The sequence below is a fragment of the Mastomys coucha genome, unplaced genomic scaffold (assembly GCF_008632895.1).
Source record: "Mastomys coucha isolate ucsf_1 unplaced genomic scaffold, UCSF_Mcou_1 pScaffold13, whole genome shotgun sequence".
In the NCBI taxonomy this organism is placed as follows: Eukaryota; Metazoa; Chordata; class Mammalia; order Rodentia; family Muridae; genus Mastomys; species Mastomys coucha.
The window spans coordinates 78444757-78466096 of record NW_022196895.1 but is presented as its reverse complement, the minus strand read 5'-3'; the positions used below and the strand labels follow the sequence as shown (position 1 = coordinate 78466096).

The window sequence follows — 21340 nt, the reverse complement described above, 5'->3', positions numbered from 1 at the left end:
GTGTGTGTGTGTGTGTGTGTGTGATTTTTGCTCGAGTTGTAGCTGGTGATGTTATTGAATGGTGCTGAACAGTGTGTCAGATCCATGCCATGGAAGGCCTTTGGGTCAGCCCTCTCAGAGATGAGATCTGCTGAGGAATTCCCTGCTTTCTTCCCAGTTGTCTATCCTGTCACTTGCTTGCAGTCATCTATGGATGAGGGTACAGGTCAGGCCGTAGGACCTACCACTCCTGTGCTACAGTCCAATGACAGTCGTGTACATTTGCCTTAGAGTTTGCAAGGGAGCCTTCACAGTTTGACTAAACCACTGCAAAACTGAAGAAGCCTTGCCGTGGGTGTCGAAAGGCTTCTTTAGTAGACAGTTCTGAATGCTCTGGCCTTCTGTGCTTTAAGAAGTAGATCCATCTGGTAGGGCTTAGTGTGGCCCTTGTTTCCAGCAGTCAGTCTGCCATGAGCTGTAGTGAGCCATGAAAAGCAAGTCTATCAGATGCCCAGATGGTACTCCTCAGACCTGGAGTTTGGGCAGTGCCCACTGTTGAGCTAGCATGAATATGCTCAAGATCAGTGCTAGGCCTTCTTAGCAGTTAAGAAGGCATAGATCCCAGAGTCAATGCTAGGACTGCTTTGTGGGGTTCCCGTCACTCTGTCAGACACTGCGATGTGTCTTGTTTGCCTGCCATGCACACCCTTAGCCAGAGAAGAGCCATCCATTGTTTGCTCTGCTCACACCAGTATTTATGATCTGGATTCTAGTTCCTTCTCAGTTGGGATGGTTAGCTATGACCTCACATGAGACATCTTATATTCTTGCTGTATATGTTGCTAATTTTACTACATTTTTTTTCATGACTTGTTTTATATTGAAGATCTTCATATAGTTCGGTTATCTAAAATTCCAACACAATTATCTTCATGTTTTACCATCAGTGTTGGTGGGGGCACTGTGTATAGTTTGCTTAAATCTTTCAGACCTTACAAATGTATTATGAACTTTTATGTGCACTTTTTTCTAGAAATTTTGTGAGTAGATATTGTTTCCTGACTCAGTCCTTTATTACTGATCTCCTTCCCTCCCTTCTGTTTTCTATCTGTTCCATCTGTTTTCTGAATATCAGTCCAGTTGTTCTCCCATTCACTGATTGGAATTAACACTATTCACTACTTCCCCTTTCTGTAGGGCTTACATGTTTCTGTCATGAGTCCCGACTTTCTACTCTTGTGCTTTTTATTCTTATATTTTCTGTGTTTTTAGTCATACACACAGCACATGTGGAGTGCAACCGTGTGACAGAAGTCTCTGAACTCTCACCTCAGTAACTCTCTTACCTTCATGGCTGCAGTTGCTGCTGGCAGCTTTTTTCCTAGTTGTTATTATTTTTTTCTTTTGTTTTTGTTTGTTTTGTTTTTCTTTTTCTTTGAGACAGGGTTTCTCTGTGTAGCCTTGCCTGTCCTGGAACTTACACGGCCACTCTTATAAAGCCAGGCTGGCCTTGAATTTACAGAGATCCAACTGCATCTGCCTCCTGAGTGCTGGGATTAAAAGCATGCAGCACCACCATTGCTATTTATAGTTTCATTGTAGTTTGGTCTGCTCAAGAAGCTGGAATTTATCCCTATAATGAGAAGATACATTTGTGTGGGTGTGTGCGGGCATGTGCGGGCGTGTGTGGGTGTGTGTGCATACATGTGTATGTGTGTGCTCGCGCATGTGATTTTTAAATTTTCTTCTCTCCGCTTATTCTCTTTAATTGAGCGTCCTGTGTTATTTTATTAAGTTGGCCTCTGGTTTTTGAGCATTTGGTTTACTTACCTAGTAATCGGTTTTGGCCATAGTCGTATAGTCTGTGAGGTCTGGCTTTGTGGGCTATGATGCTTGTTACACTCCTGCTGGCCCTGTAGCTAGCAGAAGCCGGCCTTTATCCACAGTGATCTCTTCTGGTACCTCTCTCGCTTTTCTTCCTTCTTTCTGGCCAGATGAGTTCTTAATAGCCTCAAATTGGAAAGCAACTGTTCATTGCCTGTAATGTGACTTACTAACTCTAAACTTACGTGCTTCATTTTCTTGTATTGAAGCTTGATTTTTATTGTGGATTTTGTACCTTTTTTCTTATAGACACATGTGTGGAGGAAGATGAAGAAAATTCTGACAGAGGTGCATCAAGAAAGCCTCGTCCTGAGGTCATTACTTTTACAGAGGAGGAGACAGCCCAGCTGGCCAAAATTCAGCCCCAGGAGAGTGCTACAGTGTCTGAGAAGGTCCTGGTGCAGTCAGCTGCAGAAAAGGACCGTATCAGTGAGATGAAGGATAAGCAGGCAGAGCTCGAGGCTGAGCCCAAGCACGCCAACTGTTGCACATACTGTCCTAAGAGCTTCAAGAAGCCCAGTGACCTGGTGAGGTGAGGCGCTCCCGCTCTTTTCTGCAGCTCTTGCAGATTTGAACATGTACTTCAGTGTTTTTCACTCTAGTGTGGGAAGTTACCTGTGGCTATGTGGTTCTAAGCCTGCATCAACTTGTAGTGAGCTCATGCAGGACAGTCATGGGAACTACACTGCTTGTACATTTTTCTGTATGATTGTGATAGGAGTAGAAAATGAGCCAACTTAATTGAAGAACAGAGAGTGCCGGTCTAGGTCAGATATTGAAGACCAGCAAATATCTTGTACAGAGGGCTGGGCATCAGGGTGAGAACACAGGACAGACTAGCGACCAGCGAATCACAATCAAGCAGCTGACTGGTGATTGACATGCAGGATGGAGTGTCGCGGAGTGCTGAGGAACCTGGGACCCTGCCATAGTGAGGGTCCATTGCTGTGAGCAGACACCATGACCACGACCACTCTTATAAAGCCATAGTGAGGGTCCATTGCTGTGAGCAGACACCATGACCACGGCCACTCTTATAAAGCCATAGTGAGGGTCCATTGCTGTGAGCAGATACCATGACCATGACCACTCTTATAAAGTCAACATTAAATGGAGCTGGCTTACAATTTCAGAGGTTTAGTTCATTGTCATCATGGTGGGAAGCATGGCAGCATACTGGCAGGCATGGTCCTAGAGACGGAGCTGAGAGAGTTCTACATGCAGGTCACAAGGATCAGGGAATGAACTGGTTTGAGCTTCTGAGACCTCAAACCCTGCCCCCATAGTGACTTACTTCCTTCAAGAAAGCACACCTACTCCAACAAGTGCCATTCCCTATGGGCCATTCCTATTCAGATCATCATAGAACCTGAACTCAACAGAAGGCGGGGAGCTCTAGGGCTGTGTAGAGTGGGAAGAAACAAAGCACAGCAGATGCCACTATCCAGCTTACAGTTAGGACACTAAGCTTGGCTCTAGGAGACACTGGAGCCAGCAGGGAAGGCTTATCAAGGACCTTAGTAACCTGCAGAGCTGTAAGTCTTCAGACAGCGCATGTATGTAGACTGCGCATTTTGTTAAGCAGCAAAGCTTAAAAGTTCAAAATATATATGTAGTTAAAAATAAAATCCCTTAATTAGAAATGCTTTTCTAACAGGCATGTTAGAATCCATACTGGAGAAAAGCCATATAAGTGTGATGAATGTGGAAAGAGCTTTACTGTGAAGTCTACTCTAGATTGCCACGTGAAGACCCATACAGGTAAGGAATGGCCCAGCACTGTAGGTGCCTCACGTGTGTCTTCATGCTTTTTGCACAAATGTGTCAAAATTCTAGAGAACTCAAAATTAGGAACCATGAAAATATAGATGTAAAAGTTTTATTTATTATTTTTTATTTCTATGTAAGGAAAATAGTTTAATTCTTCAAACAGGGCAGGGGTAAAAATCTCAAAAATCAAATTATAAATTATCGGTGTTCTTATTCAGCCTTCTGCTCTTCTTTCACAAGGTTCCCTGCTAGTCTCACTTGAGCCAAAGAGATTCATTTTGCTGATGTTTGGAAATTCTCTTGACAGTTACCAGATTATATTCTCTTTTTATGTGAGGAGGACAATGGTATCAATGGGAGAAGGGTGTCTTGTTTCCTTGCCTCTTCCCATCATTTGAGGATCTGAAAATCAGCTGTATTTAAAAAGCACAGATCTTTATCTTTGAGTTCTGCAGTTGTAAGGCATCTTCTCCAAGCTACAGGTTCCTGTGTGCTATGAGATGGCAGCAGTCCTCCCAGCTCCATGGGGGTTGTGTTTGTACTAAGACGTGACTAGCCGGAAGCAAGCACGTGTGCGTGTAGGAGTGTAAGGAACTCTCCAGGAAATGTTAGACATCGCTATTGTTGTCCACTAGGTAGCATTATCAAGTTCCATATTCCAGAAGCTTAGATCGTAAGACTGAGCAAATATCTACAGATGGACTTTCATACATTTATGTGAAGTTCTATCATTCTCTCCCGATGGATCATTATTGGCAACTAGACAGGGATGAACTCACCTAGTCAGAGTTTCTTAGCCAATTTCCTGTTGTTTCATCAGGTCCCAGAGTCTGTCCCTTATGTTGTGCTATAAACTTGCTGAGGGGGCATGCGCTAGCTGTGCCCAGCTTGCTTCCAAGTCTAGTACACTGGTGACATGCTAGGTGCCTGGTGGTGGTCCTTGCAGTTAGCAAAGCCTCAGTGAGGTGGCAGTTCAGCTTAGGTTATGTAAGTAGGAAGGTAAGTATGTATGTAAGGTTATGTAAGTAGTGCGTTTTCTCCCTCTGCAGACCTAGAGCAGTATAGGATCACAGTCACTCTAGCCTCTGAGTCTGCCCGATCAGTCCTGGCAAAAAAGCAATACTTACTTCCTAGCTGTCTAATCCTGAGTTCTTGTAGGGCAGTCACTGGCAGTGGCATTTGTGCTTTGGTAGCTTTTATGTGGGTGATTGTGAAAAGATCCAAAGGGGTCGTACATAATAACACCTGACCCAGGGCCTGCCCGTGGGTGCAGGGTGTTCCCTGTGCACATTCTTCCAAGTGGAATGTGCTGATTGCAGGACACAGAGTCTCAGAGGGTTACTTATAGATAGTGTGTGAGCAGGTTTCTGCTGTTTTCCTGTTGTCATAGCATTCTTGGTCAAGAGCCTAATGTACTTTGTTGTCTGAAGCCAGGGCAGTGTATCCATACTGTCTGTGACCTTAGGTTGTCACTAGCTCCTGCTCATTCTTCCTGCTGTTCTGTTAGGCCAGAAGCTGTTCAGCTGTCATGTCTGCAGCAACGCCTTCTCCACAAAGGGAAGTTTGAAGGTACACATGCGTCTGCACACGGGAGCAAAGCCTTTCAAATGCCCTCATTGTGAGCTGCGCTTCCGTACTTCTGGGCGAAGGAAGACTCATATGCAGTTTCATTACAAATCGGACCCAAAGAAGGCCAGGAAGCCTATCCCACGAAGCTCATCAGAAAGTCTCCAGTCTGGGAACCTTCTCAACTCCCCGTCTACTGACCCCAATGTGTTCATCATGAACAACTCTGTTCTAACAGGGCAATTTGATCAGAATATGCTTCAGCAAGGCCTGGTGGGCCAGGCTATCCTTCCTGCCTCTGTTTCAGGTAGGAAACCAACATGTGCCCTCTCCTCTAGTTCCATGGCCAGACACTCTGAGCTTTTCCCTCGGAAGGCAGCAAGGATCCTGTGGGGCCGCTTTAGTGCGGGGGTCGGGGGGTCGGCTTTAGCGCAGGCCACTTTAGTGTGGGTGTGTGGGTGTGTGTGTGTTAGCGCGGGCCGCTTTAGTGAGTCTGAGCGCCCTTCCCTCCCAGTTAGCATCTCATGGCTTTAATGGAGTGGAGCCGTCCTGTTGTTACTACTTACACATGCATAAAAGGTATTAAATGGACACCACTGGGTTTGTATAGTTATAAGAGCCACAGTCCTTGCCCTTGTTTGACATCCTGTGGCTCTTCTCCTTCTGTGCCTCTTAAACTGTGGGTTAGTCACTAGTTTTTTTTTCATCTTTTTTCTGCTGAAATGGATAAGATTATTTTACAGTGGCTGTTTTGTTACAGGCAGATAATACAGACATATCTGTAGTAAAAGTATTTGTATTCTGTATCATAACATAACATGTAAAATTTGTGTGTTCTAAAATCTCTGGAATGAGTGAATCCTTTGAGGTTTAAAGCACTGGCAGTACTAAGTCCTTCTGTTTCTCATTCTCTGAGCAGCCGGTGGCGACTTGACAGTGTCTTTGACTGATGGGAGTCTGGCCACTCTGGAAGGTATCCAGTTACAGCTGGCTGCTAACTTGGTTGGACCAAATGTTCAGATTTCTGGAATCGATGCCTCCAGCATCAACAATATCACACTGCAGGTATGGTGACTGCTGTGGTCTTCTGTGCTTTGACATTGTCTAAACCACATGGAAGCAGAGCGCCTTCACCTCCAGAATCTGTTGCCTTACAGATCGATCCGAGCATTCTGCAGCAAACACTCCAGCAGGGCAGCCTGCTTGCTCAGCCAATCACAGGGGAGTCTGGCACAGCCTCCCAGAACTCTTCTCTTCAGACATCAGACAGCACCGTCCCAGCCAGTGTTGTCATCCAACCTATCTCAGGCCTGTCCTTACAGCCCACAGTGACGTCTGCCAATCTGACCATTGGCCCCCTGTCTGAACAGGACTCTGTGCTGACCACCAGCAGCAGCGGTAAGTGCCGGTGCTCTCGGACTGTAAACCCTGGGAGTTCATTTTGTTGCTCATGGTAACGTGTGGTTTTAGGTCAGTGGAGTGATATTTTTTCATTTATTTGTAAAAAAAAGCTTACCAGTGAAGCAAAAATCCTCCAGTGGCCTTGGTTCCAGTGGTGGCCGCTCAGTATGTCCATGTTACTGGTACTGGAGCGCTTTGGTCACCGGCCTGTGACTTCGTCATCTCACTTACCTTGTTCTTTCCCTTTTCTTTTTTGTGCACGGGGAATCAGACCTAGAGCCTATGAACTCTAGGGCAAGTTTTATCCTTTCAGATAAATCATTTAGAATTGATTGCTAACTTATATGGGTCTTTGCTCTTTAAAAATAATGAGTTAACTAAGAAGCTTTTCCTGTAAAGTGGAAAAGTGTGTGCATTAGGTCTCAATTATCTGCTTTGTCATGATGAGCAGGGACACAGGACCTCACTCAAGTGATGACTTCACAAGGCCTCGTGTCCACGTCAACGGGCCCGCATGAGATCACCCTGACCATCAACAACTCCAGTCTCAGCCAGGTCCTGGCCCAGGCCGCTGGCCCCACCTCCTCCTCCTCCTCGGGCTCTCCACAGGAAATCACGCTGACCATCTCTGGTTAGTAAGTTCATACTGTAGATGTCTTTTGGCCCACAGCTTAAGGCCATTTTGTATATGTCTCTTTTAGCACTGGTTTTGCATAAAGAAATTGTACTTAGTTTATCTGGAGGCTCACATCTAGTGAAATCTAGGATCAGAAGCAAACAACTGGGTTCTTGCATGACTTCTGGTTCTGTGGAGTTGTTGGTGTAACTGATGTTTAGAGTTGGCTACTTTTGCCATATATTTTTATTTAGCAGAGACCAGAGCAGGTAACTTCCTGATTCTCATTCCTGTTCTGTATACTAAAGAAGTGTCACTCATTTGAGCTGTGCACAAGAATTAATTGTCAAGACCCTCCACGGTGTCACCTACCCTTGTATCGTTAGAACACTATGAGGATTATGTAGAGAGTTACAAAGAGAGTAGGACATTGGAAAACACCAATAAATAAATTGATGAATACTATTTGTAATAAAGTACACTTAACATTAACACCCCCATCCCAGATGTTATTTAATAATAACTTTAATGTTAGCCACTGGCCTAAAAATGTCAGCCCCTCCTTGCTGTACCTCCTGTTCCTCTGGCTCACTCTCATGGTGTACTCTGGCTTGTGCAGCATGGGCCTGGTACATCTTGTCCACATGATTCCTTGCTCTGCAGCCTTCAGTCCTTCATGTAAACTAATTAAGTCTTTTTAAAAAATAAAAGCAAAAAGCCAGTGTTTCATGTAGCCCAGGCCTGCCTCCAACTCACTGTGGAATCTCTGATCATCCTCCTTTTGCCTGCTCAGTGCTGAATGTCGGCACCCAGCACCGCACAGTCTAGTAACACACAGCACCGCACAGTCTAGTGGCACACAGCACCGCACAGTCTAGTGGCACACAGCACTGCACAGTCTAGTAGCACACAGCACTGTGCATGTATAGTGGCACACAGCACTGTGCACGTATAGTGGCACACAGCACCGTGCACAGTCTAGTGGCACACAGCACCGTGCACAGTCTAGTGGCACACAGCACCGCACAGTCTAGTGGCACACAGCACCGCACAGTCTAGTGGCACACGGCACTGCACAGTCTAGTAGCACACAGCACCGTGCACAGTCTAGTGGCACACGGCACTGTGCACAGTCTAGTGGCACACAGCACCGCACAGTCTAGTGGCACACAGCACCGCACAGTCTAGTGGCACACAGCACCGCACAGTCTAGTGGCACACGGCACCGTGCACAGTCTAGTGGCACACAGCACCGCACAGTCTAGTGGCACACAGCACCGCGCACAGTCTAGTGGCACACGGCACCGTGCACAGTCTAGTGGCACACGGCACCGTGCACAGTCTAGTGGCACACGGCACCGGGCACAGTCTAGTGGCACACGGCACCGGGCACAGTCTAGTGGCACACGGCACCGTGCACAGTCTAGTGGCACACGGCACCGTGCACAGTCTAGTGGCACACAGCACCGTGCACAGTCTAGTGGCACACAGCACTGTGCACGTATAGTGGCACACAGCACTGCGCGCAGTCTAGTGGCATACAGCACTGTACACGTATAGTGGCACACAGCACTGTGCACAGTCTAGTGGCACACGCACTGTGCACGTATAGTGGCACACAGCACTGCACAGTCTAGTGGCACACGGCACTGTGCACGTATAGTGGCACACAGCACTGCACAGTCTAGTGGCACACAGCACTGCACAGTCTAGTGGCACACAGCACTGTGCACAGTCTAGTGGCACACAGCACTGCACAGTCTAGTGGCACACGGCACCGTGCACAGTCTAGTGGCACACGGCACCGTGCACGTATAGTGGCACACAGCACCGTGCACAGTCTAGTGGCACACAGCACCGTGCACAGTCTAGTGGCACACGGCACCGTGCACGTATAGTGGCACACGGCACCGTGCACGTATAGTGGCACACAGCACTTGCACAGTCTAGTGGTCTTTTTGTTGTTGCTGTGATAAAGTACCATGACCAAGGCAGCTTCTAAGGAAAAGTTTATGTGGGTTTATGGTTCTGGAGGGAGAGTCCATGGTGAGAGGTGAGGCATGGCAGCAAGCAGTAGAGCAGGAGAGGTCTTCTCATCTGCACAGATGAAGCAGAAGAGTGACCTGGTGTGGGGTGACCTGCTTTCTTCAGCAAGGCTGTACCCTCTAAAGGCTCTACAGCCTTTGTGTACCTACAGTGGACCCAATGGGGAAGAGTATTAAACCACATGAGCCTAAGGGAGCATTTCTGCTTCAAAGCATCACCTCTGGGATGCACAGTGCTAGGGAATAAACCTAGGGTGTTGGTGTGCTGGGCAGGCAGCTGCACCCCAGCCCAGGTGTTATCTAACAATGACTTTCCAAGCAAGAGCATTTCACCAGAGATCCTGCTTGCTTCCTGGTATGAAGGAAGAAGCATCCAAGTTTCATTTGGAACACATGGAATAATTGCAGCAAACTGCCAGGCCAGCCCAAGGTTGTGGGTTTTAGTTTCAGTGAGATTTCCAGGAAAATTAAGAGTGGAACTGAGATAAAGCTTATGAATAAGGAAATTAAAAAGTAAAAGTTTAGTAATAAGGAGGGTTTTTATTTTTGAAAGACGTGCCATGACTTTCAGTAGCTGCATAACAATGCACATGAACATTGGGTTTCATGAGTCACGAACCCTCCTCTTTATTATACATTTGAGTTTGAAAGTTAGGAATATCGAAGGGTATTTTAAGAAAGCTGTTTTGATCAGGGCTGTGGTAAAGAGCTGTTTTATTGAGAACATGTTTTTTTTTGAGTGCTCTTAGTGTTAGATATGTACTAGGCCTTAATTAAAAACATACATAGAATTCTTGCTTATAGCTTAGAAGTCAAGTTCTTTGCTTTTGTATTTCCTATTTTCTCTCTACTTGGCCATATTCTTACAATATCGCTTATGGGTGTTGTAAAAGAGTAGCAGTTCATACATGGGTGTTGTAAAAGAGTAGCAGTTCATACATGGGTATTGTAAAAGAGTAGCAGTTCATAACATTAAGCTTTTTTTTTTTTAACTTAAAAGGTTTGTTGTGTGAGACAATTTCTGGTTGGTTACTCAGAGTTTTGCATGCCACTTGTTGAAAGCATCTCAATGCCATATACACATTGTCACTTGCTTGGTATAATGCACAGTATGATATGTGGTGAACAAAATGTTATTTAAGTTGGGCAGATTTTGAACCAGTGTAGATGTTCCTTTAGGAACAGGCATGCTGGGGAGCAGTGGGAAGATACTGGCAGGAAGCAGGCAGCACCTGGATGCTTTGCGCTGCGGAGTCTGGAAGCTTGTTGGTACCTGTGACCAGTGACTTGTCTGAAAGTGGTAGTAGCAGCATTGTGGTACAAACTAGGCAGGCATGTGGCCATGGACATTAGAATATCTATAATAACTGTGACAGACAGTATAATATCTAGGTAAAGAGCTAGCTAGAATTTCATAAATGGAGGCACTTATAACTTTAATTTTTTTCAGAACTTCTTAATGGTGGTTTTTAAGCACTTTAACTTCCCTTGTAGCCCACCACCTACTAGAGGTAGTGGGAAAGAAAGGATGTTGGGGAAGTGGACCTGTTTAGAAATGGTTCCTTCAGCAAACCCCTGCCTGTGGTGTCTGGAAATTGGCAGTTCAGTTCACAGGTCAGCAGCGACAGCTCAGTCCATTTGCAGACATGCCACAGTACACCAGCAGTCCCGTTTGGTAGAGTCGGGACAGCAAACATGAATCAGCAGTGGTGGTTATTTAGTAGTGTCTATTTAGCAGAGACAGCCAGGCCTTAGTCTCAGCTGTGCCTCTCTCAGGGAAGTGAAGATGAACGAAGATGTGAGGCTCATAAGCGTTGCACAGCTAGCTCTCTAAGCAAGCCAAGCTCAGCCTCAAGCACTGTCCATCAAGTCCTTTTTGTATTCTTCCAAACATCATGTGTTTTCCACATGTCATCTCAACATGTGTCTTGCCTTAGCATGCCTGTCTGTCTCAGTTGACATCACTCTGCCAAACAGAAATGAAGCAGAAGGAAACTGTAGTATAGCACCAGAAGTTTTTTGGCTTCAACAACATTTGGCTTCCCAACAAATGCAGCTCAACTACTCAATGTAAGGTGGACCAATACATGTGTGTCGTTAGCAAAAAATCCTTTTATCATGTGTTCTTTCACATGCTTGCTTTAGCAGAACATCCTGTCTCCTGTGTCTACTTCAGCAAAACTTTCCTTCATGTGTTCGTCACAGCAAACACTATCCAGCTGACTTTCTAAAGAACCCTTAGGTTCCATTTCAGGAACTAGACTGCATTTGGGGTCTGGGCATTGTGGTGTGTCTGTAATTCTAATACGCTGAGGCTCAGTGTCACGATGACTGTGCCAGAAACAGTGAACGCTTTGTTTCTTTCCACAATTTCAGAATTTTATTTATAGTGTTTTTGTTTTTGAGACAGGGTTTCTCTGTGTAGCTCTAGCTGTCCAGGAACTTGCTGTGTAGACAAGGGTGGCCTTGAACTCAGAGATCTGCCAGCTTCTGCCTTCCAAGTGCTGGGATTAAAGACATGTGCCACCTCTGCCCAGCAATTTCAGAATTTTAAAAATAACAACAGATACATAAATACACAAATACCAAATACATTTGGAGACATAATACACAAGTACACAATACCATTTTAGTGACAGCACGTTGTCACAAAGTCCTGCCTGGTATCCTGGATTAGATGAGTGTAGGTTTTTACTTAAGTCTTAATCACTAATATTACCATATCACAAAGCATACAGTAAATGTATCTGTACAGGCATATATGTGGCTTCCAGCATGATTAACACAAGCTAGTACAGAGGCTGCAGAAGTTAGAAGTCTCAGCAGTAGGCTGAGAAAGAGTCTGTATTGATAAGATAATAGACCAAACGAATGCCAAAAGGCTCAGCTGCTAGAGTCATGGTTTGACACTCGTTATTCCAGATGTGAGGCAAAAGGCTGACCCAGCTTTTGAGAGCAGAAAATAGTGAGTTGAGGTCCAGATCCAAATGAACAGGCAGACAGTTGAATAAGCCACCTTCAGCAGTGGTGTACTGTCTTAGTCAGGGTTACTGTTGCTGTGAGGAGACACCTTGACCAAAGAGCCTCAGGGAGGAAAGGGTTTGTTTGGCTTTGACATAACAGTTCATTGTCAAAGGAAGTGAGGGCAGGATCACAGACAGGGCAGGAGCTGGCAGGCCATGGAGGGCGCTGCTTACTGGCTTGCTGCCCATGGCTTCCTCAGCCTGCTTCCTTCTAGAACTCAAGACACCATCCTAGGAATGACCCCACCCACAGTGGGCTAGCCCCCCCCCCATCCATCACTAATTAAGAAAATGCCCCTCATGCTTGCCTACAGCTGGGTGCTATGGAGGCTCCCTCCTCTCAGATGCCTCTAACTTGTGTCAGGTGACATAGAGCTACCTAATGCAGGTACCAAACCAACCTGAAAGTCTACAGAGAGTTGAGTAGGCCCCTGCTTGTTGATCCTTGACATATACACTGAGTGTCTGTCTGATGACTGGTTGCTGGGAGGCCATGCCATCATAGTTAGCTGTCTATGACTTTATGGGGTCCAGGTGAGAATTAGACCCCTTTGGGTTGTTGTTCCCACACGTTCTCGTGCCTGGTTTCCCTGCTAGTATTTTAAGATACCTATGTACCCATAAGGCTTCAATTCACCCAGTAAATTTATAGAGTAGCTCACTTTCTACTCCAGGTATAAATCGTTGATCAGTCTGTGTTGGGTGTGTCCTGACAGGTGGTAAAGTTTTGGGTCCACCCACGGGCTGCAGCCCTCCTCAGAATGGAGTCAGAAGCTATAAACTGACCACTGTTTACAGTTAGAGAATTCTGTCCTGCTTTACACTTTTGCCCTGGGCTATGGCCCTCTCAGCCCTAGAAGACAGGCATACCTGAAGAAGGCAGCTTTCTGAGGACTTCTGTCTGTACTGCATATTGCCAGGCTCAGGCACACACCCTTGGTTTCAGCACCCGGAGGCAGAAGCAGGCAGATCTCTGAGTTCGAGGCCAGCCTGGACTACAGAGTGAATTCAAGGCCAGCCTGGTCTACAGAGTGAGTTCCAGGCCAGCCAGTTCTGTTTTTACTGAAAGTAAAGATAGTTGTTTGCTAATACTGGATGAGGGTCTTGTAGCGTTAGTTTCCTGGAGATTTGAGAATAATCTATTATTTCCCAACAGTTCTAAAACAAAACTTCCCAACTTTGACAACAGAGGTAAACACTTGCCCATTTTTCAAGCCACTTCTGAAGTTTTATAAAATTACAGTACTTTCTTAGAAGTTAAGACCTTACTCAGCATATTTAAAGCAGTGTCTGCTTTATTATCATTCTTCTGTTATGTTTGAGAGTGAGTACATACTTGCGTCATTATTCCCTGTCCTTCCCCGAGACCTCCCCGCTGTGCTCTGTAACTGTCCCATGCGCAATCATCTGTGTGTACATCGGTATCTCTTGTTATAACCCAAGCAGCCTTCACAAGGTCACTGTATTTTCAGGCTGACCATCTTTATTGGAGAAGTGATTGGGTTTCGTTCCCTGTAGAAGGCTCTCCTCCTCTCAGCATGCCTAGCTGCCTCAGATCATGTTGTAGGCCTCGTGGGGTTAGGCCACTCTCCTCCTCTCAGCATGCCTAGCTGCCTCAGATCTTTGTGTAGGCCTTGTGGGGTTAGGCCACTCTCCTCCTCTCAGCATGCCTAGCTGCCTCAGATCTTTGTGTAGGCCTCGTGGGGTTTGCTGTGCATTGGGCTTGCCTCTTGTTGTCCTTGTTCAGCTTATGTCTAGGGTCATGTTGGTGGACATTATGGCATAGCTTCTGACATTACTGATAGACACAGCTCACAGCAAACTCCCTGGCCCTCCAGCCCTTACAGTCTTCGTTCCCTCTCGTCCACGGTGTTCCCCAAGCCTTGTTTGTGGAAGTATTTTGTCCACAACTCTCAAGTGTGCTTGGTTGTGGTTTTCTGTTGCTGAGAAGTTTCCTTGATGACCAGGGAGGCCTGCACTTACCTGTGGGTATAAGGACTGGTGCTTAGGTCATTAGTAAGGATTATGCTGGCTTAGTAAAGTGGTGGATGTAGGCTCTCCTACAAGATCTATGACTTAACTAGCACTGAGTAGTTAACTAGGTGTCCAGTACCCGGCATGGCTTCCCTCTTGTTGAGTATATCTTAAATCTAATTAGAGAAATGTTGGTTAGTGCCAAGGTATAGGGCCACCACTGTTCTCTTAGGGTTACGTACCATGACTAGGACTCCATTTACCTGAGGATTAAGGCCAACAACTGACAAGCATGCCTTCATAGAACACGTTTTTTGTTAGTTTTTTTGTTTTGGTAAACATGATCTTAGGTAACACAGGCTAGCTGTGTAGCCTTGAACTCTCGAGCTTCCTCCTTTGGTCTCCTGTATGCTGGTATCATAAGCATGTTCTACCACATCTGACTTATTTAGTACCTCTTAAAGTAACTTATAATCATAACCATAAAGTAAAGTAATATGTTGAATTGTGTCCTGGAGGACCAGCTGTCTTAGAAAAAGTAAGTAGGAAATAGAATCTGATTCTTACTCAAGTATTAAACTGTATTTGCATGTTCTTGAGATTTTTAACAGATAATAACCAGGAACTGTTTATAGCTCATCCCCAATTGTATGCTTAAGAAAAAAGTCTCTGCTTTCCTGTTGAAGCTTTGTGTCCTTCCTGCTGTACTCAGGGTAGCGCTTCTGGGCAGGCATTGTTGAGTGATTTGTCAGCGTTGAATATGAACTGTGGCACCATCTAAGCTGTTCCTGAACAAGTGCACTTTCATTTTCCTCGTTAGATTTCTTGTGCTGGGCTGGAACTTGTGTCTGTGATCATCACTAGCAAGTGAGGTGTTCCTAGTGGGTGGGAGAAGCCCATAGGTTCTTCTCCCCCAGCAGGCAGAGTGAGGGTGACTTCTGGACTCCCTAGGAGAAAGCAGCAGTGCCAGCTTCATTTTGCTCATTTCCGAGAATGACCCCGCCTGGACTCTGAGGCAGTGACTCTGTGTCACTGACCCTCGCCCCGCCTGTCCTCAAGGACCTTCCTTTTCTTCCATTTCTGTTCATCTGTGCATGAGCACGGATCTGTGGAGTAGCACAGGAGTGCTGCTGGTGAGAGCTTGGTAGCTGGAGTGCTGGTGCATGAGACGACCTCCTCCATCTCCTCTCTGATGCATTAGCACTGTGCAAGATGGGAGCAGGTGGGAGGGAGCCCCAGCGGCTGCTTCTCTGCACACGATCCTAGCCTCCTAATGGTTATACTGCTTTTGAAGGTTCCAGGTCTGTGCAGCACATTGGGGGACTCCACGAGTGTGGATCTATGGAGGCCTTGTATTTGGAGAGCTCCACTTACAAGTAAGTAGCCTGGCTTTCCTGTTGGCCTTGACTCCTAGCAGAGGCTCTGGATTGCTGTCTGTCACACAGGTCACAGAGGTGTTGGCAGGAGCCTGCTTTCTTCCTTACAGGTTATAAGGACATGGTTTTAGGACCTCAGCTTCAGTGTTTCTTTAGGGTCCTCGGTACCTGTTGCTGGGCTACCCCAGGATGATGAGCACATGTGTGCAGGTCCCCAGGATGATGAGCATATGTGTGCAGGTTAAGGGTGCAGAGTTGAGAGGGCGTGTAGGTAGACCTGGCTGTGCATGTATGCTCAATGCTGGCACCCTTGAAGGCTGCAGATAATCCTGTGTAGCTCATCTCACTTGCCAGGAGGGCACAGAGAGTGCTTCTGAAGAAGGGCTTGCCTGCTTTGCTTAGTCTGCTCTGGATGTCTTTTTCCTCTCAGCATTGGCTGCTTGGGAAAGCAGTTGAAGGTTTTGGTGGATCAGAAGAAGGCACAGGTGTCGTGCTGGGTGTGTTAGTGTGAGGGTTTTCTTGACAGTTTGTGTTTTAGAATAAGTAGACCTTAAGCTGAGGAAGTAGCAAGAGAGTCCAGTCAACTTTATAATTAGTTGCTTCATGGTTCCCACCTGGTTTGTTTCTTCTGTAGTCTGTGGTCCTAGAAATCTTTGCCGAGTTTTCTTTCTACAGTGCTAGGAGTGATAAGGGCCAGAGACATATATACAATCTTTTGGATTTTTTCTGTCAGGGATTTCTAATTTGCAAAATTATATGTGGCACAGGATAACTTTGAATGTAGACCAACACAAACTTGTGAATTTACTTAAAACCTGATTTTTTTTTCCTTTTTGTAAACTCAATTGCGTGGTTCTTAAGCATGAGGTCTGTAGGGGATGATGGTACTCTGTAGAGTCAGAAGGTTGGACACCCTGCAGGGTCATGCTGAAGAAGCAGGGTGTGCTGTCTTGTGTATACTTAGAAACCTGCATCAAAGATTTGTGATTTCCTTACTGTGGTGCCAGAGGATTGCTGCCAGTGGCTTCAGATGATCCTTTTCAGACTCTTCCTCCCAGGCCCTAGGACAGGGTGTCCCAGCTTACTACTGATTATTTGTTTTCTTTCTTCTGTAGAACTTAATCCTTCGAGTGGGAGCCTGCCTTCCACAGCACCGATGTCACCATCCGCCATTTCAGCCCAGAACCTCGTCATGTCTTCATCAGGAGTGGGTCCTGATGCCAGTGTCACGCTGACCCTGGCTGATACTCAGGGCATGCTGTCTGGAGGGCTAGATACGGTTACACTGAACATCACCTCTCAGGTAAGTGACTATAGAGAACTTCTAGGACCCTCTGAAAAGGTTTCATCAGTTTGTCCTTTAGTTAAATAAATAGTTTTGTATTCTCATTAAAATAATATGTTAAATGTCAAAAGGAGAAATTCTGAACTAGTTTAAACTGAACTAGTCGCTATCTTATTAACCTTTCTGTTGTTATGAAGAGACACCATAACCAAAGCAGCTTAGAAAAGAAAGCATTTAGGTGAAGGCTTGCCTACAGTGTCAGAGGCTCTGTCTCTCATGGCAGGGAGCGTGGCAGCAAGGAGGCAGGTGTGGCGCTGGAATAGTAGCCAAAAGCTTACGTCCTGAATCCCAGGCAGCAGGCAGAGTGCGCCAAGCATAGCCCTGGGCCTGGCCTAGGCTTTTAAAACCTTTTGTTTTGTTTTGTTTTGTTTTTCAAGACAGGGTTTCTCTGTGTCGCCCTGGCTGCCCTGAACTCTCTCTGTAGACCAGGCTGGCCTCGAATTCAGAAATCCACCTGCCTCTGCCTCTCAAGTGCTGGGATTAAAGGCGTGTGCCACCACTGCTCAGCTTGACTGTTAAAACCTTAAGGCCCACTCCACACCACCCCCAATGACTAACTTCTAACAAGGCCACACTTCCTGATCCTTCCTAAATAGTTTACCAACTGGGAACCAAACCTTCAAATACATATGCCTGCTTTCGGGGCCACTCTCATTCAGACCCCCACAGCTGCCACCTACCGGGGTCCAGCTCCATGTCACCTCCTCATCTTGATCACATTACAGCCCAGTCAGGAAGCAGAGGGACAAGCGTCCTAGTGCACATCTTTCTTCCTTGTTTTAATTCAGTCCAGTGGGATGTGTCACGTACGTTTAAGGTGAATTTTCCCTCGTCAAATAATGTAGTCTAGGAAGTTCCTCACAGAAGGGTCTAGGGGTTTGTCTGCTGGGTGACTGTAGATGCAGCTAACAATTGAACCTCTGCAACCATTGCCCTTTCTCGGTAGGTTTGTCTGTTCTGTTTGCTTTATGTGAGTGTAGTCAAACATCTTGGGGTCCTTTGTGAATGGCCCTCCTTACTTGGATGGGCTTCCAGGGTGCACCCATGTTATATACCATGCACCTACTTCATCCTTTTTATTGCTGAAAGATATTTCCTTATGTGGTTAGGTCACAATATCACTCCTTTGCATGAATGCCCCGTAGTCCATCTCCATAGGCAGCAGTTCCCACTTCTAGGTTGCTGTAAGACCTTCTGCCTGGTATCAAGTGGACCTGCATTTCGTTTCTCTGTGACTGTGAGTCACATGGCGGACAGTGTTGTTCAAAGTGATTGTGCCATGGAAGGTTTTTCTTTTAATTACATTTTTGTGTGTGTGTGTGTGTGTGTGTGTGTGTGTGTGCACGCTCACACGCGCACGCTCATGTATTTAGGCTTCTGTGTGGCATTCTTGTGGATGTCAGTTATCTCCTTCTACTGTATGGGTCAAACTTAGGCTGTTAGACTTGGTAGCAGATGCCATTACCCACTGAGCCACATTACCAACCCTGAAAGGTCTTTTTAAAAAATGTCATGGCTTGATAATGTGAAAGCTTGTAAAACAGTAATTATCTTTTGCCAGGGTCAGCAGTTCCCAGCGTTGCTCACGGAGCCCTCCCTCTCAGGCCAAGGTGCAGCAGGCTCACCGCAGGTCATATTAGTGAGCCACACCCCACAGTCCTCCTCTGCTGCTGGAGATGAAATAGCTTACCAGGTATGTTCCCGCACAGCTCACACTCAGTGCCAGGAACAGTGAGAGAGAGCCATGTGGGGTGGCCCTAGTGAATGGATCAGCCTCTAAAGTGTGGTCCCAGACAGACCCAGAGCAGAGGTACTAAACTCTGTGGGTCTCGTGGGCTTGGCAAATGGTGGCTTCAGATTTCGGTCAGTGGTGGGTGTGGCCAATGGTGAGCTGATGTGCTTTCAAGTCGGTGTCTGCTCTCTGCCTCCGCTCAGTCTATGTTTTCACGTGTACTTACTAATTCCTTTGATACATTTTCTCGAAGCATCTCTTGTTTCGCTTATCGCTGCCAATAGCATGCATGCACATGTCTTAGGAACCAAAATTGTAGTAAATGATTGTCTGAACATAGACAAGTATAAATGTTCTCTAATACGTTAGTGAGTCAGAACTAAAGAATAGATCATTGTTGACTGCTGACTTCGGGGAAGCTTTACACTTTGTCTGCATCTTGCTAGGAAATGAGATGGCTTACTAGCTGTCCAGAAGGATAGGGACTTAGTTTTTTCATAAAGAGGTTAAATGGCAGCAATGCCAAGGCGGTCCCTGATTCTGTTTCAGCGAGCAGAGCTTGCAGCTCCATCTCTGCGTGTAACTATAATTCATCTGTGCCACACTACAGTACCCACTGCAGAGACTCACAGGACAGAGGAAGATGGTGTAACCATATTGATTTCTGGTACAGAGTAGGCGCAGCAGAAGGAAGGAGCAGGGAAGTCCTCATAGCTAACACTCAGGCTAGCCTGTGCACCTCAGTGCAGGGTCCCAGGCAGGACCAGTTGTCCGAGCAGTGGTCTGACAGTACACGCCCAGTGTTGGAGTGGGGCAAGTAGCTATGGAACAGCCCTGTCCATCCCTCTCACTAGCTTAGTGACCAACCGGCTGCGCTCACCCCTGGGTCAACAGGATAGAGGGAGCCCAGGGCCCCAGGCTAACAAAGTCAGCTATTCACCACACATGACAGTTAGCAGGCTACCTGGCATGGTTGAGGATGTCACTCTCAGAGTGCACCCTGCCTGATCCCCCAGGGCTTAGAGGCCCTGCCCCAGGAATCCTTTCCTTATGGCATACTGCAGGTCTCAGCCCCAGTCCTCAGCTGCTCGCCATGTCCCTGGGTACTAGCGACAGTCGATTCCGTGGTCAGTGTCCAGTCTCTGTGTGACTCGTCTAGTCACCCGAGTTTCCTAATTCTAACCTACTACCAATATCAAGGCACCTATCACCACTCCTTGTTTATGTGACTAGTAAACTGCTCCAATATCAAGGTACCCGTCACCACTCCTTGTTTATGTGACTAGTAAACTGCTCCAATATCAAGGTACCCGTCCGTCACCACTCCTTGTTTATGTGACTAGTAAACTACTGTCCTTTGAGCTGTGACTTTCTCAGGGTTCAGTTTTATATAGCTCCAGTGCCATAGAAACCCTTATATTAAAATTAATTTAAAGTTTCTCTACTCCATTTGAGTAGTAAGTACTAATGAAGTGATCTAAATAACAAAAACTTGATCTAGCTTGCAATTCTTTTTTTGAGAATTTAAAATATTAAGTGCACAAATGAGGGAGAGGGGCAATAAATTTGTACAAGTGAGCAGTTAGGAGCCATTTTCTTAGGTGTTCTCTACCGGGCTCTGCCCGCCCTGCCACTTGTCAGTGTTTGAGCCCTATCCATGCCATGAGGCCTCTAGGCCCCAAGTGTCGTCTGTTTGCTGCCATGTGCCCTTATGCCTTGGCAGGAGACTGAGAAAGTGCTGAGGCCAGTGTGTACCTCTGTGTGTACACACTGAGCCAGCCGGTGAGCAGTCAAGTCCAACACTGGTTTGAAGCTTGCTTTAAAAAGAGCGATGGTTGAGACCCCTCACCCATAGGTCACAGCAGCAGCGTGTGGAAGGGATCTCTGTCCAGGCCTGGCAGAGCACACCTTGAGCAGGCAGTGACTGTTACAGGATTGATAGGTAGGGTCTTGCTGTCCCGTGGTCAAATCCTTGAACAAGAGCTTTTCTCTGTTTCTTCATGGCTCATTTGGAGAGAAATCCATACTGGAACAGCATATACTCTCTGTATAAATCTGTCTGTGTGTCTGTCCTATAAGCCACATATGGCTTTCTTACCAGCCTACCTGCCTTTACAAGATGCCAGTAGCTCACTTCCATCATCCTCTCTGCCCAAGGGTCAGGAAGCCTGGCATGGTGCCAACTTCACACGAGTCAGTTTAGGATCAGCTAGTGTGGTCCTGCACTGCAGCCATGGGCATTTCTTCACTGTTCATATTGCTTCCTGTGGAGAAAAAGCTGGTGCTTGTTGTTGTTCCTGAGCTTGACCCTTCTCCAGACGCTGAAGTATGAGGACAGCCCTGCGAGTCATTTTCTCTCTCACCACAGTCTTTTATCTGTTGCTGCAGAACAACACTAATATCATTTATTCCAGGGTTTTCAAACCCTTTTCATTGACACGGGGTGCATTTTATGTCAGTGCCTCAATATGTTTGTGGTTTTTTTTCACTGACATAAGGACTGCATGACACCATTCCTTTAGTATCTTTTCTCCTTTTCTTTTTCTTTTTTTTTTTCATCACACTTTGCATTTATTAGATGAAATACAGTGCTGATCATTTCTCCCGTTTCTTTTTTTTTTTTTTTTTT

At 46.2% G+C, this 21340-nt stretch overlaps 1 protein-coding gene across 5 annotated transcripts in view; it reads left to right on the top strand.

Moving 5' to 3' along the window:
* Znf236 (zinc finger protein 236) overlaps positions 1–21340 on the top strand; it is a 98170-nt gene that overhangs the window by 66468 nt on the left and 10362 nt on the right. For 4 of the 5 annotated variants that reach the window (XM_031366156.1, XM_031366157.1, XM_031366160.1 and 1 more), the window contains 8 exons: positions 2113–2395; positions 3521–3624; positions 5141–5506; positions 6119–6264; positions 6357–6597; positions 7052–7231; positions 16750–16937; positions 18541–18672. In XM_031366156.1, coding sequence (XP_031222016.1) covers positions 2113–2395; positions 3521–3624; positions 5141–5506; positions 6119–6264; positions 6357–6597; positions 7052–7231; positions 16750–16937; positions 18541–18672 — 1640 coding nt within the window. Of the gene's footprint in view, positions 1–2112; positions 2396–3520; positions 3625–5140; positions 5507–6118; positions 6265–6356; positions 6598–7051; positions 7232–15552; positions 15635–16749; positions 16938–18540; positions 18673–21340 lie in introns of those variants that run through there. The other variant, XM_031366161.1, reaches the window with a different exon arrangement.